Genomic DNA, 26,110 nt, shown 5'->3' on the forward strand with positions numbered 1-26,110 from the left:
TGGTAAATCTTTAGTAACCTTGACTCTGAGGCTACACAATTAACTGTGGCAACTTCTAAACCCTACTGAAGCTATTTGTTAGTCAGGCAGCAACAGGGAGCACAGATTCAAGACAGCCAGAAAGGGAAAAATATCCCTGCCAATCTTAGTAGCCGTGCGTTCACTTAAGAAATCTATGAAACACTTTCCTCTTATCTATCATATAAATGAAGTTTGTGGACATGACTTGAAAGTCCTACAAGGATTTTTATAACTTAACATATATACATAATAAAGGCTGTATAATGTCATTTTTACTATTAGATATCATTTATTTAAGCAAAACATCCAATTCATGGTGCATAAAGTAGAAAAAAAAAACACTAAACCGTTGCATTTATTTAATGGATAAAGATCAAATTTACAATATTTATTATATTTTTTTCAAAACTATAAAGAAAAAGGGTAGAAAAAAAGCTTCACGAATGGTGATTTCTTTGAACAACTGGATTCAGTGGCATCTCAAACATCAGCACCTAAAGTAAGAAATTGAGAATTAAATAAAATAAACTGAAGACAATGTAATATTTTTAACTCAACAAACTTTACCATTAATAATATTGGCATCCTATTACCTTTACAAGTCTTTCCTTGTAAGTTACATCATCGTCATTGGTCTCTCGAGGGGGGCATATTTGAAGGTAGCGTTTACATACAGTGATCGTTTCTTCCAAGTCATAGAGAATACAAGGATCCAGTGATAAAGCGTTAATTCGACTGACCAAATACTCCTTATAATGAGATCTGGGAAGGACAGAATATTTGGCTCCATTATTCACGGACATGATATATTTTCACATAGATCTGCAGTGGTTAACGCTTTCATGACCAAGGGTCATTAATACCCCTGTGTCCAGGTTAAATTTTCAATTTTTGATATGCACTTCTTTGTATGTATGTATGTATGTATGTATGTATGTATGTATGTACATACACCGTGTTCCAAATTATTATGCACATTGGATTTAAGTGTCATAAACATTTAATTATCAGTTTTTCAATGAAACTCATGGATGGTATTGTGTCTTAGGGCTCTTTGGATCATTGTAATCAATCTCAGACACCTGCGATAATTAGTTTGCCAGGTGTGCCCAATCAAAGGAAAACTACTTAAGAAGGACGTTCCACATTATTAAGCAGGCCACAGGTTTCAAGCAATATGGGAAAGAAAAAGGATCTCTCTGCTGCCGAAAAGAGTGAAATAGTGCAATACCTTGGACAAAGTATGAAAACATTGGATATTTCAAGAAAACTTAAGCATGATCATCATCGTACTGTGAAAAGATTTGTGGCTGATTCAGAGCACAGACGGGTTCGTTCAGATAAAGGCATAATGAGGAAGGTTTCTGCCAGACAAATTAATAGGATTAGGAGAGCAGCTGCTAAAATGCCATTGCAAAGCAGCAAACAGGTATTTGAAGCCGCTGGTGCCTCTGGAGTCCCGCGAACCTCAACGTGTAGGATCCTCCAGAGGTTTGCAAGTGTGCATAAAGCTATTATTCGGCCACCCCTAAACAATGCTCACAAGCAGAAACGGTTGCAGTGGGCTCAGAAATACATGAAGACTAATTTTCAAACCGTGTTGTTTACTGATGAGTGCCGTGCAACCCTGGATGGTCCAGATGGATGGTGTAGTGGATGGTTGGTGAATGGCCACCATGTCCCAACAAGGCTGCGACGTCAGCAAGGAGGTGGCGGAGTAATGTTTTGGGCTGGAATCATGAGGAGAGAGCTGGTAGGCCCCTTTAGTGTCCCTGACGGTGTGAAAATGACCTCTGCAAAGTACATAGAGTTTATGACTGACCACTTTCTTCCGTGGTACAAAAAAGAACCGTGCCTTCCATAGCAAAATTATCTTCATGCCTGACAATGCACCATCTCATGCTGCAAAGAATACCTCTGTGTCATTGGCTGCTATGGGCATAAAAGGAGAGAAAGTCATGGTGTGGCCCCCATGTTCCCCTGACCTCAACCCTATTGAGAACCTTTGGAGCATCCTCAAGCAAAATATCTATGAGGGTGGGAGGCACTTCACATCAAAACAGAAGCTCTGGGAGGCTATTCTGACATCCTGCAAAGATATCCAAGCAGAAACTGTCCAAATACTCACAAATTCAATGGATGCAAGAATTGTGAAGGTGATATCAAAGAAGGGGTCCTATGTTAACATGTAACTTGGCCGGTTACGTTTTTTTTTGATTGAAAGAGCTTTTGATTTCTGTAAATATGACCTCCTGATGCTGCAAATTCAACAAATTACCATTTTAGTTCTCTTTACAACCTTTAAAATGTTTTGATCTCTGTTGTGCATAATAATTTGAAACAGTGCATTTGTTCAATAAAATTTGCATTATACTCCAACGGTTAATGGCTTGAAGATTATACTGACTGTCATTTGCATCGACTATTTAGGAAAATCAGCGAAAAATAACATTTGCATAATAATTTGGAACGCGTTGTATATATATATATATATATACATATATATATATATATATACACACATACACACACACTGTCACCCTAGATCGCTGTGAGGGGATAAGAGGGCTGTAAGGCTATATTCAAACATGAAAAAAAGGTCAGTTAACAACGGATCAATTGTCAGTTTTTCATGGCTGTTTTGCATCAATTTGTCTCAAAATTTGAATCCATTTCCCGAACGTCTGACCATTTTTCATGGACATTAAAAAAAATGGATGAATTTTATTCGCTAGGGTTTTTTTTGTCGCAGCCACCTGAAAACACCACAGTGCCCATGTAGATAGTGACGCAATACCACTGTAGATAGTGCCAGATCCCAAATAGTGCTAAAGTTCCCACTGTAGATAGTGCCCACATAGTGCCACATACAGTGCCCATGTAGCTAGAGCCACAGTGTCCCCTGTAGGTAGTGCCCATATAATGCCACAGTGCCTATGTAAATAGTGCCACACCCCCTGTAGATAGCACACACCCCCTGTAGATAGCAGTCACCCCCTGCAGATAGCGCCACCCCTCTGCAAATTGCACCATCCACCTGTATATAGCGCCACCCCCTGTAGATAGCAACATCCCCATTGTAGATAGTGCCACTCCCCCTGTAGATAGCAACATCCCCATTGTAGATAGCGCCACTCCCCCTGTAGATAGCGCCACTCTCCCTGTAGATAGCGCCACTCCCCCTATAGATAGCGCCACTCCCCCTATAGATAGCGCCACTCCCCCTATAGATAGCGCCACTCCCCCTATAGATAGCGCCACTCCCCCTGTAGATAGCGCCACTCCCCCTGTATCAGCATCCTCCCCCCCGTAATTGGCACAACCTTCCTGTAAATAGCACCACTGTAGCTCCCTGTAGGAGCGGAATCCACCTGGCCGGGGATTCCGCTCCTAGAGTTAGCCCCTGACGTCACTGTCCATATATGCATAGTGACGCCAGGGGCTTCTCCAGTAGCGGAATCCCCGACACAGAGCGATCTGACACCTGGGATTCCGCTCCTAGAGAGAGCCGCAGACGTCACTGTCCATATATGATTAGTGACGCCAGGGGTTTCTCCAGTAGCAGAATGCCCAATCAGAGTGTCGGCCCGGGATTCCGCTCCTAGAGAGAGCCCCTGACAGTGGACAGTGATGTCGGGCTCTCTCTAGAAGCGGAATCCCCATGACAGGATAGCAGTACTGGGATGTGTCATATCCAAATTGTGAAGGTCCTTAAGAGGAACACTTATGGCTGGGGGACGGCCTTAATATACCTATTAACGTACTCGGACACGGGACAGTTGTATAAAGAAACATAGGTAACTGCTTCTTCGATTACGTTGGGAACGTTACGTCAATTTTCTTGAACTAATTGGACAATGACTGCAACTAAGGGGGAAAAGGGCTGTGTGTGTGTGTGTGTGTGTGTGTGTGTCTGTGTGTGTGTGTGTGGGGGGGGGGGGGGTTAGTAAGGGAGGTTTGGTTCTTTTGTTTATGGAACTCCTGTATTATATTATGTACGAAATTATATGCTGGATTTCCTGTATTGTGTAGCGTTAATAAACTTGTACTGATTAAAAAAAAAAAAAAAAAAAAAAGTGGAATCCCCAGCACGGAGCGATCCAACACCGGGGATTCCGCTCCTAGTGGGAGTTTAGGTAGTGCGATCTACAGGGGGGGTTGCTATGTACGGGGGGGGGGCTGTCGGGGGCTCCCTCTACGAGGGTAATCCCACTCCTAGAGGGAGCTTAGGTAGCGCTATCTGCAGGCGGTTTTGCTCTATCTACAGGGGGTTGTGTGTGGCGTTATCTACAGTGGTGGGTGTAGTTCGGGGCTCTTAAGGCTCCGGCAGACATGAGGGCCACACTGAAGCAGCACGGCACTCATTAAACCCCTTCAAGGCTGTCAACGTTTATACACGTGGCAACTGCATGGGGAATCGGCAGTTGGAACGTATATAGCCGTATGGCAGTCGTGAAGGGGTTAATGGTGAAATTTACACTCCATTTTAACCACTCGGAGTAGAGATTTTGAGCAGGAAAGGATAGATATTAAAAATTCAGCAGTTGATATAAATCTGTGCAGTACAATGGAATCAAGAAGAAAACAAAAAAGTACTACTGGCCAAGTGAAGGATGAATTCGGTATACAATACTTACTCACACAACCCTGCATAGCCAAAGGCAGTTTGTTTACCACAGGCCTCATCTCTTAATCCATCAATGGTTTCTTTCTGCTCCATCACACGACATCCACCTAAAATGACAATTGCAAAATGGGAGCAAGGGTACAAGCAAAGTCTTTTATGGGAGACAACAAGAAGTATACAAACTATCTACCCTAGTAGTGATTCATTATTATTTTCACTAATGTTTACGCCTATGAAAATTACCAAAGAAGCAAAACTCCCTTTGTACTTACAAAAACAATGAAACACTGAGGCTTTGTCTCATATTAAAAAAGTTTTTAGTATTTTTTCTATAGTGCAGTTACGATTTAACATTTATATATCATAGAGACATGTCAGAAATTTTGATCGGTGGGGTTCCTGGTGTTTAGACCCATCTAAATCGCTGAACAAAGGTGCAGGAGCACTCAGCTGAGTGCTCTGCACCTTCGACTGTGATCGGTGCTCCTTTCCAGGCTGAACACGTACTCACATATAACGTCTATGAGCCCGTCTTCAGCCGAAAGTGAAGCGACACTTCAGAGCAGCCAATACATACTGATGTGCCTTGGTAAGTACAATCAAAGCAAACAAGAACATAAAATAATCCCCATAAATATGTTGAAAACCTCTAGAGAGGAAAATGTAAATACAAATTAAAGTGCACGTTCACCAATGAACACCATTTTGCACTTTACATTTTGAGTAACTTTGAATATACATTGCATTATGTACCTTGTACTTATCCAGAGTAACATATTGTATTACATTTCAAAGTTGCATTGACAGGCCTGGTCCAGCTTCTTTAAACTGTCGATCAGCTTCCATCACCAGAAAAGCTGCACTTGGCTATGTAGCATTACATCGTGGCAATTTAAAAGAACATTGATATGCCCTATTAGGGCATATGGACAAAAGTTGTCGTGGTGAGAATAATTCCCCAATCTCCCATTATAGGAGCTCTGCTAAGCTTAGATATGTCTGTTAACAAGCTTGTTGACTGTTTCCAATAGCAATCACCAGAATTATGCATATACTGTAGCTCTGAGCTTTAATACAAGATGTAACGCCAGACCAGTGAAGATAAGTAATGCAATGTATTTACGAAGTTAAGTAATCATTTATGTAGATTAAAGCTATAGATAAACTATAAAATAGTGTTTCAATGTGTATATTTAAAATATATCAACTTCATTCACAAAGTGATTGGTTTGAAATAAAAAGTTAGTTTCTTCTATGAGCTGTATCTCTCTATAAATATGTAAGCTGTAGTCTCTTGGGAAGGGCCTGAAATTTCAGCAGATAATGTGAAGTGGTAATTATTTTTGCGTTTTGCGAAAAACAATGGCTACTGTTAAGATTTTAGTCCCTTTAAAACATTAGAGAGATTTTCCGACAACAGATGTAGTTGAGGAGTATGCGGGTCCTCCAATGTGGCTGTAACTGCAACTGCCCATAGAGGAGGGGTTGAAAGCACGTCGATCGAGATCAAATAAAAATCAATCGTCAGTACTGACCGAGTCCATGGCTTACCGGCAGCCATGGAGCTTCCTTTGCACGTGTCGTCGATGTACTGACACTAATTTAGAGGATCTAGGGCAGGGGGCGGGCTAGAGCTTCAGCACGCATTATCCCAGAATCTCCCAGTGGAATAGCCGGGTGATGCAAACTGTGATTAGCTCTGTCTGTGACTAAGTGGGCAAGGTGAGGAGAGGCTCTGGGGGTGCATTATTTGAATTGAGGGTACTATGAGGGTCACTGTTACTCATGGGGGTACTATGGGTTGGAGTACTATTACTGGCACTGTAGGGGGAGTAATATTACTAATGAGGCACTGTGGGGGGGGGGGGGGAGTACTATTACTAATGGGGTACTGTCTAGAAGCACTATTACTAACAGTGCCACTGTGGGGGGGGGGCACTATTACTAATGGGGAACTGTGAAGGAACATTATTACTAATTGGGACACTGTCTTGGAGAACTATTAATAATAGGGGTATTGTGGGAAAGTACTATTACAAATAGGGGCACTGTGAGGGAGCATTACTACTAATGGGGCGACTATGGGAGAGCACCATTACTAATGGGGCTACTGTGGGGGAGCATTATTACTATTGGGGGCACTATGAGGAGGATTATTACTATTGGGGGTACTCTGCTTTGAACAATTATTTGGGGGGTGACTACCTGTTTGTCACTATTATCTCTGTAGTACGATATTTGGGAGCACTGGGCAGAACAGCGGGACCAGTATTAGGGGTAGCAGCAGTGTCACACATTTAGGGCACCAGGATGGTGAGTATGTGTTGTGATGGTGGGGGTAGATGATGGAAAAGTAAGGATGTCTAGGCAGCAAACTCTGCTGAGACAATTTATGTGTCTGGAAGAAGCGTCATGGCTCTCTGGGTCGGTTGTAGAAGATGAGGTAATAGAAAATGTCTCCATTCAGAGAAGACAGTCACCTTTGATTCAATGGATGTATTTGTCGTGTATTCTGCCTGTGACTGTATCTGGTTAGTGCTGGATTCTCCAGCACTAAATTTAATATAAAAAGTAATATAGAATCTTTGCACTCCTGGTTGGCGGTAGTGCCCCTTATCAGACACTTATGGCATATCCTACGGATATGCTATAAATGTCTGTTGTTCGAATGATCCCACCCTAACTAAATATTACTTTACAAGTGCACTTTAATTGTTGGGAAAAATTTTATATATCAATAATCACATAAGAGAACAGAACTCTTAAATACCCTGCTTAGTTATTAAAACCTATTTCTCTTAAAAAATGAATCATGACAGAATAGGTTCATAAGATAAGTATGACAGAAATGCTGTCATTCGTTCTATAAGAAAACATTAAGTTCATACCTTTTAATCCCTACCTACATTTGTCGTTTTTAGGTAAAACATGCTGTACTGATTTAAAATATTTTTCTAGTTTTGCTGATACATACCACCACATTGTGGTGGCTGCAGAAAGTAATTTTTTTTGTTTTTGTTTAACTCCTTAGTTATGCAAGGGATTTGGAGCTCTGGTGTAAAAAAACACAAAAAAAAAAAACAATGATCCAATCACTATAATGATATATTAAGAGATTGATCACTACTACATTTCGGACCTATTTGGATTAAAAATACAGAATTTCAAACTGGCTAAGTCCAGACGTTCCGACGGTCACAGACATAATTACCCAGCTGAAAAAAACTCCTCAGTATAGATTGACTAGACACATAGAGGCATTAGGAAAAAGCAACAGAACGCTTCTTCAGAAAGTGGAAACAATTTATCATAACCCACCTGAACAGGCAGAAGATCAAAGACGTAGTATTTCCTTTTCGACCTATGACTTGGTATGCTAAAGAGTAATTGAATAACAAACTGGGCCTGCTGGACATGTTGGGGAGGAGATAAATACTGGAGAAGTTAGGGTATGGATAGAGATTGAGATTTTGAGGGGGGGGGGGGGGGTCGAGGGTCCTGCTGGGTTAGAGATTTGGATGCTGCTCATGATTGACAACGGGGACTGTAGATTGGATATATACTTCCTTTAACATATGTTACTTGATAAATGTCTTGTATGTCCAACACTGATCTGCAACTTGGGCTGTGGTCCAGACGTAAGATTATATTGTGTGATGCATGTTATGTTTATTACATGCAATGTCTGCATTGTTGATCCGGTGCCCTTGTCACAGATGGCATTATTTGTGAATTGCCAACATTATTATTCTTATGTCTTATTATGTTTTCTCATGCTTTATTATGTTATGTTATTTTTTCTTTATGTATGATCAAAATCAAATAAAAATATAGGTTTAAAAAAAAAAATAATAATGAAAAAAATAGAAGAATGGCATTTACTTTACTGTAACTTAGCGTAACATACATTTCTGAATGTTATATTACTCTGAAGCTATGATCCTCTAAATCATTGTGATTATTAATTAAAAATAAACAAAAAAAGTGGGACATCTCTTCACGCCAGCATACCTCCAGGACCAGCTTGTGTTCCAGCAGGGGGGTCTGTGTTAAAGGGCACACTAGACATCTGAGTGAAAGACATAAAATATAAAACAGCTAAAGCAGTTGACAATTGTGATGATGAATGTGACAAACATTTAGTAATAGTGGTAAATCAAAGATGCAAGCAAAAAGGTTTCATACCCTTGGTATTATATATCTGTATATGTTCTTATGCCCTTATTGAATTTTTGTGGTGCACAGGATATAATGCATCTTCAATAGTATATTTTGGACCATTGTTATGAAAATACTTTCTCTATATGACTGTAATAATTGTTCCCAGATATAAACTCTTAGCCCTCATGTAGCTGTGTGCACGGTCCGTGATAACGGCACGGAAGGCCCGAAGAGTGTCAGCAATGCTCATAGGATAGAACGTGCCCTATCTTATCTGCAATTGTGGAGAGTATACGGACGCAAATGCATGGACGTGTGCATGGGGCCTTAATGGGGTATGGGTGAAGGGAGGGGGGAGTTGGGTGCAGAAAACGTGGCTTTTCTGCAAAAAACATAAATGTAATAAAAAATACTTGATTAAAAAGAACTTTCATAGGTTTAAGATTAAAAAGAATTTTCATAGGTTTAAGAATATAAGCTCAGTGATGGGTGTACTGAGTGTAATAAAGCTAGACCAAAGGCAATGAGTAATACTGAGTAGAATAATGATAAATCTTGACCTGTTTTGCAGTGGAGCGCTCTATAGTAACCTCAGTTTCATAGAAATATTCGATTATTTTAGGCTCTGTTCACATCTGCACTTGATTTCTGTTATTCTGTTCCGCCAGAGGAACAGCGTAACAGGAAAAAGTGCCGGTTCTGTCGCATAACGGACGCCAAAGGCGACCGGTGAAATTCATTGAATTAAATGTTGCCCCTAAAAATGTTTTACTATTATGATGTAACATTATTATCGTGAATAAAGAAGGGCCACAGAATACAACCAAGACTCACTGAGTAAAAAAAAGAATTTATGCAAATGAACTCTTGGATGCCGTGGGTCCCTCTTTATTTATATTCCGTGTTCACTAGGGAGCGCATTGCCCTATTTGACACTGTGCACCAAGAACATAATGAACACAGTGCTGTTTTTATCTCATTATTTCTAGACTCCTTATGTACATGGATGAAAAACAACATTCATTACACACCTCAGAATAAAGTATATTTTAGAATAGGCAATGCGCCAGATGAAAGGTTTCAGTAGATTTTATGCACTTGGCTAGAATTATAACATGAATTATAAACATCTCTCACCTATAAAAACATGTTGCCCTTAAAGGAAATGTATCGTCAGAATAAGACCTATTGTTTAAATCATGTTTTATGGTAAACGTTTTTGTTTTTTTCTGGTGGCGATATCATTATCTGCAGTATATTAACCCCTTAATGACCAGCCTATTTTGGACCATAATGACCAAGCTATTTTTTACGTTTTTCAATCGTCGCATTCCAAGAGCTATAACTCTTTCATTTTTGCGTCGAGATAGCTGTATAAGGTCTTGTTTTTTGCGGGACAAGTTGTATTTTTTAATAGCACCATTTTTAGGTACATATTATTTATTGATTAACTTTTATTAACTTTTTTTTGGGGGGGGGAATAGAAAAAAATCTGAAATTTCGCCACTCTTTTTTGCGTCCTAAATCTACGCCGTTTACCATGTGGTATAAATAACACAATAACTTTATTCAGCGGGTTGTTACGATTGCAACGATACCAAATTTGTATCGTTTTTGTATGTTTTACTACTTTTACACAGTAAAAACGCTTTTTTTTCTAAATTATTTGTTTTTGTGTCTCCATATTTGAAGAGCCGTAACGTTTTTATTTTTTCGCCGATGCGGTTGTATGAGGGCTTTTTTTTTGCGGGAAGACTTGTAGTTTTTATTGGTACCATTTTGGAGTAGATGCAACTTTTTGATCACTTTTTATCAAATTTTTTTAAAGTCAGTATTCACAGAAAACAGCAATTTTTCCATAGTTTTTTATTAATTTTTTTACGGCGTTCACCATGCGGGTTAAATAATGTAATAGATTTATAGTCGGGGTCGTTACGGACGCGGCGATACCAAATATGTGTAACTTTTTAACTTTATTTTGTTTTTTTAATAGTAAAGCATTGTGTAAGGGGAAAAGCTGGGTTTTTCATTTTTTTTCAATTTTTTTTTTAAATTAACTTTATTAAACTTTTTTACTAGTCCCATTAGGGGACTATAATATGCGATTCTGCGATCGCATTTATAATACACTGCAATACTTTTGTATTGCAGTGTATTATGCCTGTCCGTTTAAAACGGACAGGCATCTGCTAGGTCATGCCAGAGGCATGACCTAGCAAGCATACACTACAGGCAGACCTGGGGGCCTTTATTAGGCCCCCGGCTGCCATCGCAGACACAGACACTCGGCGATTGTATCGCCGGGTGTCGGTGGGAGAGAGAGGGAGCTCCCTCCCTCTCTCCAAAACCACTCAGATGCGGTGCTCGCTATTGAGCACCGCATCTGAGGGGTTAAACGTGTGAGATCTATACTAATATCGATCTCACACGGCAGAGCAGGGACGCTCCCAGCCCTCAGCTGCCTCTAGCAGCTGAGAGCAGGGAGATTTGACAGCTCCCTGCTCTGTAAACTTATTCCGATGCCGCGACGTAAAAAGTCTATGGCATCGGAATAAGGCCCGTTAGTGACCGACGTAGAAACACGATGGGCCGGTCACTAACGGGTTAAAAAATAATCCTGAAACATTCACGTTTTCACACTGGGCTTCATAATAGACTGATGATAATGAGATACAGAACAGAATAGTCAAAGGCAAGATTACAATGAAAGGTAACACCTCTATGTTACAGTTGGATTCAGATAATGCAGGATCATACCATTGACAATAGGTATTGGGGACAGATACCCCCCACACTGACATCTGGACAGGTTACAGAGCATGCACACAAAACTCCTATACAAGTCAATGAGTCATATCCAGACTACTGCTTTAATATGTTTATGTGGCTGCTTTAAAGTAGATCACTAAAACGCAGCTCAGAGCAAAGGAGCAACTCAGAAAGTAAAATCAGAAAAAAAAACAGATTAGAAAAAAATAATATATTTCCGTATCTGGTTTATTAATAAAAAAAATCTAAGCGATACCTTAGGTTTAATTAAGGACTTCATGTCATTGATGCTGGTCGAATCATTATTTAAAACTATGTAGTTCGGCCCCATGCACACGAACGTAAAAACGTCCGTAATTATGGGCCCATAGACTTCTATTGGCCACGGGTACCTTCCCGTTTGCTTACGGGAAGGTGCCTGGGCCGTTGAAAAATATGGAACATGTCCTATTTCAGGGCGTAATTACGGGAGCGTTGCTAGGCGACGTCAGGAGATAGTCACTGTCCAGGGTTCTGAAAGAGTTAACTGATCGGCAGTAACTCTTTCAGCACCCGGGAAAGGGACTACAGCTGTAGTTAATATGATTAGACGAGAAGTCTCACAGGACATATACGTATCAAGGTGGGAGACAAATCTCAACCACCCATACAGATAATTAGAGATAAAGACTCTAACAATAGATAATATAAACTAGAGAAAAGAAGAGTCCATACATATCATAGTATGAAAAAATGGAACATCTTTATTGATAACATTAAATACAAAAAATAACAAAAACAGAGAATCTAAAATAAATCCTTGTCTGGATCACCAATATATACATTGATTACAGTATATATATATACACATTACGCTTGTAGTATGTAAGATTAATATAGCTCAATGTAACTCCAGCACGGGGTGCATCTATATTAGTAGTTTAAAGTACAAGTGGTACAAAAGACAGAGTATACAAAACTCAAGAGTCAAAACCTGTAATTACTTAAGACTAGTGCCTTTGAAAAACGGCATAAAGCTAGAATAGGTCTAACAGATGCACTTACCCATGTATGGGAGATTAGTGTGACCCAAGGTGTGGAAGAGCGCCCCTTTATGCCGTTTTTCAAAGGCACTAGTCACTTTAAGTAATTACAGGTTTTGTACTTTAAACTACTAATATAGATGCACCCCGTGCTGGAGTTACATTGAGCTATATTAATCTTACATACTACAAGCGTAATGTATATATATACTGTAATCAATGTATATATTGATGATCCAGACAAGGATTTATTTTAGATTCTCTGTTTTTGTTATTTTTTGTATTTAATGTTATCAATAAAGATGTTCAATTTTTTCATACTTTGATATGTATTGACTCTTCTTTTCTCTAGTTTATATTAGCTGTAGTTAATAGTATTAAAAGTTAACTTACCCAGAACTCCCTGCTTCTTCCTCCAGTCAGGCCTCCCGGGATAACGTTTCATCCCATGTGACCGCTCCAGCCAATCAAAGGCTGCAGCGGTCACATGGACTGCCGCGTCATCCAGGGAGGTCGGACTGGATGTCAAAAGAGGGACGCGTCACCAAGACAACGGTACGTATGAACTTCTTTTACTTTCATTCGCTGCGGAAACTCTGCCCGAAAGGGCTGCCCCTTCTCTCTATCCAGCACTGATAGAGAGAAGGGGCTGCCGATTAGTGCAGAGAAAATGGGTCCGTAAAATACGGGTGGAATACTGGTGACAACGGACCCCCCCTTTTACGGGCACGGGTCCGTAAATACTGGTGGAATATGGGTCGATATGTGTGACAAAGGACCCATATTTACGGGAGGAAAAAAATCAGTTTGTGTGCATGGGGCCTTACACATGGAAAATATTACTGTAAATGCTCAGGCACACTCCCTGCACTCCGAGTTATGCGTCTGATTTATTCATGAGCCCACAGGCTGCCTGCCTTCTCCTGCCCTCTTGCGGCTGACTGACACCATCCTCTTAGGCCTCATGCACACGACCGTAAAAACTCCCGTTATTACGGGTCGTAATTACGACCCGTGATAACGGGCTCATAGACTTCTATTGGCCACGGGTACCTTCCCGTTTTCTTACGGGAAGGTGCCCGTGCCGTTAAAAAAGATAGAACATGTCCTTTTTCAGGCCGTAATAACGGCACGGACAGTCCATAGAAGTCTATGGAGCTCCCGTAATGACGGGTGGCTACATGTGTGCACCCGTCATTACGGCAGCGTTGCTAAGCGACGTCAGTAAATAGTCATTGTCCAGGGAGCTGAAAGAGTTAACTGATCGGCAGTAACTCTTTCAGCACCCTGGACAGTGACTACCGATCAGAATAAAGAGCAACCTGTAAAAAATAAAAATAAAAGACGTTCATACTTACCGAGAACTTCCTGCTTCCTCCAGTCCGGTCTCCCGGCCGTTGCCTTGGTGACGCGTCCCTCTCGACATCCGGCCCGACGTCCTGGCCGTCCCTGGATGACGTTTCAGCCCATGTGACCGCTGCAGCCAATCACAGGTCAATCACAGGCTGCAGCGGTCACATGGACTGCCGCGTCATCCAGGGATGTCGGGCTGGATGTGAAGAGAGGGACGCGTCACCAAGACAACGGCCGGGTAAGTATGAATTTCTTTAACTTTTATTACAGAAAGGGCTGTCCCTTCTCTCTATCCTGCACTGATAGAGAGAAGGGGCTGCCGATTAGTGCAGTGCTATTTTGCCGCCAAAAACGTGCCCGTAAATACGGGTGGAATACGGGTGACACCGGACCCATATTTACGGGCACGGGTCCGTAAATACTGGTGCAAAACGGGTCGAATACGTGTGACACCGGACCCGTATTTACGCCAGTATTTACGGGTGGGAAAAAATACGGTCGTGTGCATGAGGCCTTATACTGTATATATTGATAGCAGACATATTTTGGAAACGTTCTGCCAATGGTAGTGGCATAGCATGTACCGCAGGTGAGGAATTAAAGAGGACCGGTCACCTCTCCTGATATGGAAAAAAAAACAGCAGCGGAGCAGCAGATGTTGAAAATATAATGGGTGAACGCCTCACAGGAACCTGATCCAGGGTCCCACAATAGAATCCAAACAAGAGAGACAAGGGAGCACTTCCAAAAATAAGGGGAATTTATTCACCCAACAATACAATGCAACGCTTCAGTCCAATATTGCATTGCTCGCGAAAGGTCCCGTTGGACTGAAACGTTGCATTATTTTTGGAAGTGCTGCTTTGTCTCTCTTGTTTAACCTCTCCTGATATGTGTGTTTTAGTAAATACTTGTATTCCCCATAAAATAATTCTGGAGCATCATTTCTTAGAACTCTGCGTTACTATTCTTCTTGTCAAAGGGGTGTGTAGAGAAATTGCACAATGCAGAGTTCACAGATAATATGTTCTAGCATCATTTTATGGGGAATACAATGATTTACTAAAACAGACATTTCAAAATTAGTTTTTTCCTCCCCACCTTCCAAAAGCCATAGAGTCTTTATTTTTCCGTCGATATAGTACTATGAGGGCTTGATTTTTGTGGGAAGAATTGTAGTTTTTCGTAGCATCATTTATTTTGCCATATAATGTACTAGGAAACGGGGGAAAAATTATTTGTGGGGTAAAAAAAATGAAAAAAAACAAAAAACAGCGATTCCTCCATGGTTTTTTGTGTGCCGTTTTTACGGATTTCACTGTGCAATTAAAACAACATGTTAACTTTATTCTGTGGGTCAATACGATTACGGCAATACCAAATATATATAGTTTTTTCTATATTTTACTACTTTTACAAGTAAAAACCTAAGTGTAAAAAAGAAAAATTATTTTGTGTCGCCAAATTCCAAGAGCCATAACTTTTTTATTTTTCCATCCATCAAGTGTTTTTTTTTTGTTTTTTTTGCGGGATAAGCTGTAGTTTTTAATAATACCATTTTGGTGTACATGCGACGGTTTGATCACTTTTTATTTCATTTTTTGTGGGAGATGAGGTGACCAAAAAATAGAGATTCTGGCGTTTACAACTTTTTTTTTTTTTACGGTGTTCACCGTGCGGGTTAAATAAGGATACATTGTAATAGTTCAGACTTTTACGGACGCGGCGATACAAATTATGTTTATTTATTTATTCTTTTACTATGCTCTAGGGGGAAAATGGGAAAAGGGTTGTTTTTTTAACTTTTAATATTAATAATTTTTTTTTTACACAAAAAAAAAACAACTTTAATTAACTCATTTTTACTTTTTTTATTAGTCCCCCTAGGGGACTTCAACCAGCGATCGTTAGATCGCTTTCACGATATACTGCAGGGCTTAATAGGTGCACAAAGATGGCGGACCTGGGGGACTTCATTAGGCCCCCAGGCAGCCATAGTAACCATCGACCCCCCACGATTGTGTTGCGGGGGGCGCGATGAGCTGTTAGAAAGAGGGGGGCGACCCCCTCTAACGATTTAAATGCTGCGGTCGCTATTGACCGCAGCATTTAACGAGTTAAACGAGCGGGATCGCGCTCGTTACTCTGAAGTGTCGGCTGTAACAAACAGCCGACACCGGCATCGTATGGAGCGGGTTCACTCCGTGAGCCCATTCCCTACTTCCCCTACCCGACTTTGGCGTATGGATACGTCAAATGTCGGGAAGGGGTTAAAGGTTTAAAATGTCAAGCAGTGGAATGATGAGCTTAGTTTTGTTTGATTAGATGTGAGGTAAGAACAGGTTTAGGGTTTATTATCCAAAAAATACTTTTTAACGTTTGCTTACTTGGAGAAGTGTCTGAAGACGAGAAATCTCCCAGTCTCGTAGATAGAATAAGCAGTGTCTAGGATGATGAGCATGGAGAGACATTCTGATGGTGCAGGTGGGGTGTATACATTTCTATGAAAGAATGATACATTAGTGTGAGACTTCATGCAAAGCATTAAAGGTTATGCACACCTTTGAAATCGTTTTTGTTTTATAAACATGTCTATCAGTGTGATTAGTGCAACTTTCAAAATAATTTTTATAAAAATGTTTTACTTTTAGAGACACAGCTGCTTTGTATTCTGTATACGGAGCAGCTCTATCGTGCGCCCTGAACCCGTCAGATACGCCGGACTGACGGGTTCAGTAAAAGCGGGTTCTGTGTATCTCGGTATGAACTTAGATGTGATAGATAGCAGCTCGATCCTGTGTGTCAGAGACACGTAGGACCTGCTTTCACTGAACCAGTCAGTCCGGCGTACCTGACGGATTCAGGTTTCAGCACTAGATACAGCTGCTCTGTATACAGAATACAAAGCAGCTGCATCTCAAAAAGTAAAAGTTATTTTTAATAAATTGTATTTTGAAAGTTGCACCTATCAAACTGATAGACATTTTTATTTAAAAATACAACAACAAAAAATATTTCAAAAGGTGTGCATAGCCTTTAAGTTTAGACTACTGTTGTGGTTTAACCCATCTTAATAGAAAACAACTATATAATAAACACACATAAAATGCAAATATATATGCTAGTATCATACAAGCTATTCTTATATATACGCATTCCATTTAAAAAAAAGTTTACTCAGTTGACATAGGACAAGGAGAAATCGCCTATATATATTATACTCATATTACTTGAATTGTTTCTGGTAGAAATATTTCAGTCAATAGGAAAGGGCAGGAGTGGTGGAATCAATTACCTACAACTGTTCTCTCTGGTATCATCAGAATACAATAGTGCCTGGTGCCATCAGTCAATGGAGAGAGAAGCTGGCACAATATGCTGATGGCCGTCTGTTTGACATAATAATAACATAAATAAAGGTGCCTTATTCTGCGGAAAGCACCGGAGAGGGCAGTCTTGAGGAATTTCATTACACAAATATCTCCAGTTTGTAAAAAGGGTGTGATAGATAATAGGGCTATATTAGAGAATTGCTGTATGTGCAGTATCTGCCAATACAATTGCAAACAAATTTGAAAATATTAACTTTTCTATAATATTGGACCCTATGGATAGGAAAAGGAATCTAAAAGGGTACAAACATTTTCATGTGACTGGAATTGCTTTTAGCGAATGAAAATTAGCATGTGGACAATTACGCAAACCACTTACATTTTTGGAGTGGAAAGTGTTGTAACATCCACTACAGAACTGATGGCGACACTGAGAGCAGATAAAATGCATACAACCTCCTCTTGCAAGAGCGTATGAAAATTTGCAGTGTGGACAAGCTGAGAAAAGGAGAAAACATACTAGTATTCATATTTTTTTAAGATAAAAATGCCAAAACTAAAAATACGCTGTTAAGTCGTATACTCACTGATCCCATTTTCCTGCAGGTAGACAGCCAGTCCCTGTGCCTGATATTCAGCATCATTTTCTCTCTTCCAATTTTGGAAATCTTCACAACTTAGGGCTCGATGCTGCTCCTCCCACTATATTATTAATAGAAAAGTCATAGCATTTAGAGTTTATAGAAAATAATCTATGAGGTCTAATAGATACGATACAAGAAGATAAGCAGTCTAAAGTTGCAAAACATACAGCATTCAGCCATAACATTAAAACCACCTGCCTAATATTGTAAAGGTCCCGCTATTGTCGCCAAAACAGCACTGACCCATCAAGGCATGAACTCCACAAGACCTCTCAAGGTGTTCTGTGGTATCTGGCACAAAGGCATTAACAGCAGATCTCTTGTACTGCAAGTTGCGAGGTGGGGCCTCAATGGAATGAACTTGTTCTTCCTGCACATTCCATATATGCCCGATCAGATTAAGATCTGAGGATTTTGGAGGCCAAAGTCAAGACCTTGAAGTCTTTGTCATGTTCCTCAAATAATTCCTGAACCATTTTTGCAGAGTGCATTAGACTGCTGAAAGAAACCATTGCCATTAGGGAATACCGCTGACCTGAAGGGTGTATTTGGTCTGCAACAATGTTAAGTTAGGTGGTACATTTAAGAAGTAACATTCACATGAATGCCAGGACCCAAAATTTCCCAGTAGAACACCGCTCAGAGAATCAAAATGCCTCTGCCAACTTGCCTCCTTTCCATAGTACATCCTGCACCCATCTCTTCCCCAGGTGAGGGTTGGATACGCACCTGGTCATCAACATGATGTAAAAAAACAAAAACAAAACATGATTCATCAGACTAGGCCACCTTCTTCCATTGCTGCATGGTCCAGTTTAGATGTTCACCTGCTCATTGTTGGTGCTTATGGTTGTGAACAGGGGTCAGCATCTAAATGGTCTGCAGTTACACAGGCCCATACGCAGCATGCTGTGATGCACTGTGTTCTGACACGTTTCTTTTATAGTCAGCAGTAACTTTTTTCAACAATTTGTGCAACAGTAGCTATTCTATGGAAGCATAACAGACAGGCCAGTCTCCCCACGTTCATCAATGAGCCTTGGGCGCCTATGACCCTGTCGCTGATTGACTGGTTGTCCTTTATTAGACCAGTTTTGGTAGGTATGAACCACTGCATACCAGGAACACCTTGCAAGACTTGGCATTTTGGAGGTGCTCAGACCCAATTTGGCCCTTGTCAAATTTACATAGATCCTTACTCTTGACGATTTTCCTGCTTTTAACAAATCAACTGCCAGAACAGGCTTTTTACTTGTTTCTAAATATATCCCACCCCTTAACAAATACCATTCTAACAAGATGATCAATGTGATTTACTTCACCCATCACTGGTTTAAGGCTACATTCATCCATAGTGGAATTGCTGCAGACATTTTTGTTCGGATTTGTGGACGGAAAATTTGCAGCGGAATACACTAGCAGCAATGTGTGTGAGATTTCAACAAATCTCACTTACCGCTGCAGAAATTTTCCACATGAATATTGACCTGCGATGCAGATTTTTTTAATCTGCAGAATGTCAATCTCTGCTGCAGAAAGAGCAAGGATTTGTTGTAGATTTTCCCCATGGACTTCAAAGGGAAGTGAAAATCTGCAAGCAAATCCTTGGGTTGTGGAGTTTGCTGCAGATAACCTGCGGATCAGCTGCAAAATCTGCAAATACTTTTCTCGTCCAGTACACAGACTGTGGGTAAATTAAGTCAAAATGATAGAGGAGAATCCCTCTAATTGACAACCATGAAAACCTTGAATAAACAAATGGGTGTCCCCAATGCACTGGACAAGAAAATAATTTTACAGTGAGTACTCAAAAAAATCCTGTTTTCTCGTCCGTTACATTGGGGGCACAGACCATGGGACGTCCTAAAGCAGTCCCCATGGGCGGGAAAAGAAAGAAAGGACATGGTCATCCATTTCACAGATGCCTGCAAGACCTTGCGTCCAAGGTAAGTGTCTGCAGAAGCGAAAGTGAGCCGCTGATAGAAATTGACATAAGTGTGCAAGGAACAACCCGTAGCCGCCTTGCACACCTGAAGAGAAGCTTGATTGTGCGGAGTCCAGAAACCCCCAACCCCTCTAGTAGAGAGTGGGACATGATCCGAAAAGAGGGTACTTTACCCCAAACTCGGTAAGCCTTGAGAATATTTATCCAAATTCATCAAGCGATATTGGCCTTAGAGGCCGTCAACCCCTTCCTGGGACCCTCCTGGTGGATAAACAGTGAATCCGACCTCCGGAAGGAAGCAGTTATAGGAACGTAAGCCTGCAAGACGTGGAAAACATACAGGTTGTGGAGAGAATGCTCATTTGGATAACTGTAAGTCGGATAAAAGGACGGCAGAACGTCATCGTTTAGGTGAAAGTACGACCTTAGGAAAAAATGCAGGCCACTGTAAGAGCCAGGAATGTAGAGCCGTATGACAAGGTCTCCAGTTCAGAGACCCTTTAGATGGAGGCCACTCCTACCAGAAAAACCACCTTACATGAGAACGGAGCAGATTTCAGAACCTCCAAGACCAAGTTGAGATCCCATGAAGGAATCGGAGGATGACAAGGAGGAGCCGCGCGAGCAACCCCCTGTAGAAAGGGCTTGATGTCAGACTTAGAGGCCAACGGGCGACTAAACAAGATAGAAAGTGCCATCACTTGTCCCTTAAGGGAGCTATGGGCCAAACCCTGATCCAGGCCACCCTAGAGGAAGGAATGAACTCTGGAGAGAGAAAATCGCAAAGGTGGGAGATTGTGCTCCTCTCCTGAACGAAGGTAAGCCTTCCAGGTACGATGATAAATGTGGGCTGAGAAAGGCTTTCGAGCCTTGGGTATGGTAACAAAATCCCTCACCAACAAACCGCAAACCCTCAGAACGGTGGCCTCAACAGCTGCAACGTCCCTGGGAGAGGAGGTTGGCTCAGTGTCACGAAGGGTCTGTGGACCCACTGGGCCGTACCGCCTTGGCGGTAAGGCAGCTGGCCAACAGGGAGCAGGTGAGAGTCTATAGTTCTATAGGTACCTGTGGCAGCTCAGACAGCAGCAGGGCAGGCTCGGATGGGACTAGGTAGCAGGCGGACGTCAGGCGAGGTGAAGCAGGTCAGACGTGGATGCAGCACAGCACGACTTTGGCACAGCTCGGTGCTAGACCAGGAATGTATGGATTGCTAGGAACAGGAACTGGAAACAGGTATAGGAACAGGAACTGGAAACAGGTATAGGTACAGGGACTGGAACAGGAAACTCACTAGGAGGCCATCACATAGACAAACTAGGGAACACAACAATGCTCAGGTATAGAACTAGGGGACTGGACCCCTCTTATAGTCCAGGGTACTCACGGGTCAAAGTTCATCAACGAGGTCCGGTGCGCGCGCTGCCCCTTTAAGATCTGGCTGAGATGAGAGGACGCGAGCGCTGGCGTCTCCTGAGGAGGCGGCTGGGGCCAGCGCTTGCCGACTCGTGGCTGCGGCTGGAGTCCTTTCGGCCTTGAGCTGTCGGAGGAGCCGAGGCAGGAGAGACGTTGGGGGGGGGGGGAAGCAGTACAGGAGCCTGAAGCAGGTCTATGGAGCAACGAGAGGGTCCATGGCTGAGGCCACCGGATTCTGGGCTTGGGAGATGAAGCAGGGAACCTTGACACTAAGGTCCACAACCGGCCTGCCCCATTTGGTGCAAATTTAGTTGACGACCTCCCGGTAGACGGACCACTCCTCAGAGTTCCACCCGTTCGCGACTTACCGTAGGTGTCGCAAACCAGTTGTTGAATCCTGGAATGTGTACAGCTTAGAGTGGGAACGTGACGGTCCGTCCAAGTGAGAATCTTCACAGCTTCGGTCATCACTGCTGCACTTCGAGTCCTGCTTTGGTGATTGAGATAAGCAACAGCCAAAATATTGTCCGTTTGGACTCACACAGGATGGCCGGACAGGAGCGATGTCCAGTGCAGCAGACAAAGGAAGATGGCTCTCAATTCCAGCCGGTTGATGGGAAGAGATAATTCCTATGGCGACCACAGCCCCTGAGTCCTGAGGTTCTGAAATGTTCCTCCCCACCCCTTGAGACTTGCATCTGTGGAAAAAGGTTTGCCAGTTCAGCGGAAGGAAGTGACCGCATGGAACAGCCGTGGAGGAGAACCCCCACTAGAGGGTTCAACGAACAGAAAGAGGAAGAAAGATACGGTGATCCAAGGATTCCGGAGAACAGAAGAAATTTGCATCCTCCATGGGTAAAGTAGTATTTTTGGCCACGCAGGAAAATGAGGGGGGGGGGGATCTACCGACGGAAAAACTTATCCCACTTGTAAGAGACCACTTCCTGAAGGGGATACATAACGTCCAACCAGCTAAAGTGAGTGAACTTCTTGTCCAGGTGCTTCCATTCCTTGGAAACTTTGCCGTCAAGCTCAGATTGAGCTGGAAAGATCTTCTCGGACCGCTGAGGTTGAAGGAAGAAAACCAAACCAGATGAAGGCACTGCATCAGTGACCTGTAAAGCGTCACAGAGCGCCTTAATGAGCACTTCAACAGAAGTGAACAGTTTGGAAGATCCCTTATCATTCTGATTCAATTTGGAAACAGAAATGTAAGGCAGAAGAGGCCATTGAAAGTGAAGTTAGTCAAACGGACCTGGCCTGTGTTTGGGGTTTGCCACGTGGGGAAGATGTGGACGGAGAGTCCAGAGGTGGCTGGTCAGAAAGGCAAACCATCATGAACTGGGTGATGTCCGCAAGGTTACCAATGGTCCTAGAAAAAATTGCCCACAATGCCGGGCGTGGGCAACACAGGGGGTGGCGGGAGTGAAGGAGCTACAGACGTTGGGCCAGAAGGCCGGCATGCATCACACAGGAAAGCAGGCTGACCACAGAAAAATTAGAATTTAGAGCAGGTATAATAGACTGTGATGGTTGTCTGGCGAGAAGGCTCTCCCCTAGGGTCAGACATTGTGGTAGAAGTGAGAAGGCCAATGAGTCCACTCAGGTACTGCACAGAAAAGCAATTACTCCACCCTAGGAAAGGAGGTAATGGCTGGTAAGGTCTGCTAGGGAAAAGAGTCCTACAGTGAGTAAAAAAACGCTCAAAGACTGAGGGCTAGGGCACATGTAGTGAGAAAAAGAGGCCAAGGGCCGATCCTACCCAGTTCCAGGAATATATACGCTGTCCTAAATGCAAAGGAAAGTAAGACTCAGACAGGAGGTTCTGTGTCCCCAGCAGCGTCTGTCCGAGTGAATGAGAGACAGAGCAGGGAAGATAGGCTGTAGCGCTATTAGATGAGCGGAGGACCTGCCCACCCACCTTATACACACACACTGCCGCAGGATGGGGCTGCTGACACTATCCAGGAGAAAATGGCACCACCGCCTTCCCAGCGCTACCGTACCAACGTGTCCCTAGTCTCCCGGCATGTCTCTGTATACCCAGTGCTCCAGTGATGACGTGTCGTGACATAAACGCTGCAGCGGTCACATATACCGAAATGTCATTGCAGGAGCCCTGGTGTATAGAGACATGGGGGGGGGGGGGGCACAGGGACACACAGCCATGGGAGCGCCAGGGGAGGTAAATATAGTGCAGATTTTCTGGTTTCCCTGCGAATTCTGGGTCAGATTTGCTGCAGCATTTTCAGCATCAATTCCGACACCCTCAATGTTATAGCTGATCAGTGTATATCTGGATAGGTTACATTGTCCTGGCAACAGATAGCACACTTGGGGCATCAATTTTATAGGTTATTTTCACAAATTACCCTTCTTATCTTAGCGTGTTTCCATTGCAGTCTATCTCAATTTCACTAGCTCATACTTCTGTGCTCTAATACTTACTGGTCGTTTGCATTTCCTGCAAAAGCTGCAATTACACTGAATACACTTTACATCAAGTTGATCACGTTCATAGATAAATCCAAATGAGCACTAAAAGGAAACAGGAAAAAAAAGAGCATATTTTAGATTATACAAAACTATTTAAAAAGGGGCTGTCCACTTTTAATTTGCTTTATTAATATAGGAAATCCTTACGATTTCTAATATAAACGTATTTAAAATTCAGATCACATACCTTTCTTATATCAGTGTATAATAATAGGTTATTGAGAAGCAGAAGTTATACTTCCAGAAACATCTCATCATGTCTGTCAGTGTCTGTGAGGAGCAGCTCTTACATACTTTTCCCCTGTCTCCTCTGTGTGTTGTTTTTATTTCTTAATATTTAACTTTATTAACAACATGACAACATCTCATAGAGACAGGCAGCCATTTTATAAATCATCTAGAGACCGTAAATTCAGGCACAGTGAAGTAGCTGTTCATCATTATTTAACCATTAGACCTAGTCACTTAGCCCATGGATGTGTCCTCTATGTGACCCCCAACACATGTATGTCAGGTAACCTTGCTGCTAAGCGAATACTAGGGGTCACATGATGTGTGTCGGGGGGGGGGGGAGGCGGGAGTTACACGACGGACGTCATCTTTAGTCATACTCAGTTAGGCCTCATGCAGACGAACGTATTTTTTTCCTTTCGTAAACACTGGCGTAAATACGGGTCCTTGGTCACACGTATTCGACCCGTATTGCACCAGTATTTACGGACCCGTGCCCGTAAATACAGGTCCGGTGTCACCAGTATTCCATCCCTATTTACGGGCACGTTTTCACTGCAAAATTGCACTGCACTAATCGACAGCCCCTTCTCTCTATCAGTGCAGGATAGAGAGCAGGGACAGCCCTTTCCGCAGTAAAAGTAAAATAAATTCATACTTACCCGGCCGTTGTCTTGGTGACGCGTCCCTCTTTCGACATCCAGCCCGACCTCCCTGGATGACGCGTCAGGCCATGAGACCGCTGCAGCCTGTGATTGGCTGCAGCGGTCACATGGGCTGAAACGTCATCCAAGGAGGCCGGACTGGAGGAAGTAGCAGGGAGTTCTGGGTAAGTATGAACGTCTTTTTTTTTTTTTTTTACAGGTTGATCTATATTGTGATCGGTAGTTTCTGTCCAGGGTACTGAAAGAGTTACTGCCGATCGTTTCAGCACCCTGTACAGTGACTATCCCCTGACGTCGCCTAGCAACGCTCCCGTAATTGCGGGTGCACACACGTAGTCACCCGTAATTACGGGAGCCCCATAGACTTCTATGGGCCTGCCCGTGCTGTAATTACGGCCTAAAATAGGACATGTTCTATATTTTTCAACGGCACGGGCACCTTCCCGTAAGCATACGGGGAGGTACCCGTGGCCAATAGAAGTCCATGGGCTCGTAAAAACGTGCCGTAATTACGGCCGTTTTTACGTTCGTGTGCATGGGGCCTTAGCCCGTGGATCCATTACATAGGACTAATCTGTGGGCTATACCATCTTACTGTGATAGGGGCCTCATAATATAAAAATGTATGCGATTTCTACATGTATATTAGAAAACTGTATAATTCCCTATTCCACAAATAAATAAATAAAAAAAACTTGACAACCCCTTTAACTAGTTACATTTTTTTGGGGCACTTTTGTGTAGTTCTTTGTTTTTTAAAGAGATTATTGCCTCTGGCAAGGGCTAATAGGTGTGGAAACATGGAAGAACTGGGGGCCATTGTTATGCCCTCAGCTGCCATATCAACCCCCAATTGCGTCGCAGGGAGGAGATGTACTGACAGAGGGTACCCCCTCCCTCTCTCTAACTACTTAGATCATACAGTCAACATTGGCATGGCATCTAAGGGGTTAAAACACCAGGATCGTCATTACCTCCGATCCCGGCCAGTAGAACAAAGTGTATAGTACAGCCGGCCCCCGCAAGTAATGGTGCAGATACAGCTCCTGTGCCCGATCTGTCACCATGACGTACATTTACATGATGGAGTGGGAAAAGTGCAATTCCAATTACGTAAATGTACGTTATAGGGCGAGAAGGTATTAATAAATATGGGCCTATGTGACTAGGACTGTCCTTTTGACATACATAAATAAAATACTTTATTATGTATTTACATAATTAAAACATACAATGAACACTAAAAGGATGTCGCACACACTAAATGACGTAGCAGCCTTAGTATAGTTACCTTGCACTGTGATTGTGACTGATTTAGGCACCTATTTGTCCTCGCTGCTACCACATTTAGTGTTATAGATTGATAGGTATTACCCTCATACAATTTTATATATAATATGTTGGAGCAATGAGATTCACACTAGGTGTACA

General features: G+C 42.3%; 1 protein-coding gene across 3 annotated transcripts in view; it reads right to left on the bottom strand.

Moving 5' to 3' along the window:
- Positions 1 to 290: 290 nt before the first annotated feature.
- Positions 291 to 26,110, bottom strand: part of RNF31 (ring finger protein 31) — a 69,225-nt gene continuing 43,405 nt past the window's right edge. For all 3 annotated transcript variants that reach the window (XM_075828874.1, XM_075828872.1, XM_075828873.1), the window contains exons 15-22: positions 23,736 to 23,825; positions 17,873 to 17,987; positions 17,665 to 17,783; positions 16,341 to 16,454; positions 8,660 to 8,717; positions 4,659 to 4,755; positions 615 to 783; positions 291 to 515 (exon numbers count right to left, since the gene is read on the bottom strand). In XM_075828874.1, the coding sequence (XP_075684989.1) occupies positions 459 to 515; positions 615 to 783; positions 4,659 to 4,755; positions 8,660 to 8,717; positions 16,341 to 16,454; positions 17,665 to 17,783; positions 17,873 to 17,987; positions 23,736 to 23,825 (819 nt within the window). In that variant the 3' untranslated portion in view covers positions 291 to 458. The remainder of the gene's footprint in view (positions 516 to 614; positions 784 to 4,658; positions 4,756 to 8,659; positions 8,718 to 16,340; positions 16,455 to 17,664; positions 17,784 to 17,872; positions 17,988 to 23,735; positions 23,826 to 26,110) is intronic.

Source organism: Rhinoderma darwinii, chromosome 1 (genome assembly GCF_050947455.1).
Source record: "Rhinoderma darwinii isolate aRhiDar2 chromosome 1, aRhiDar2.hap1, whole genome shotgun sequence".
NCBI classification, from domain to species: Eukaryota; Metazoa; Chordata; class Amphibia; order Anura; family Rhinodermatidae; genus Rhinoderma; species Rhinoderma darwinii.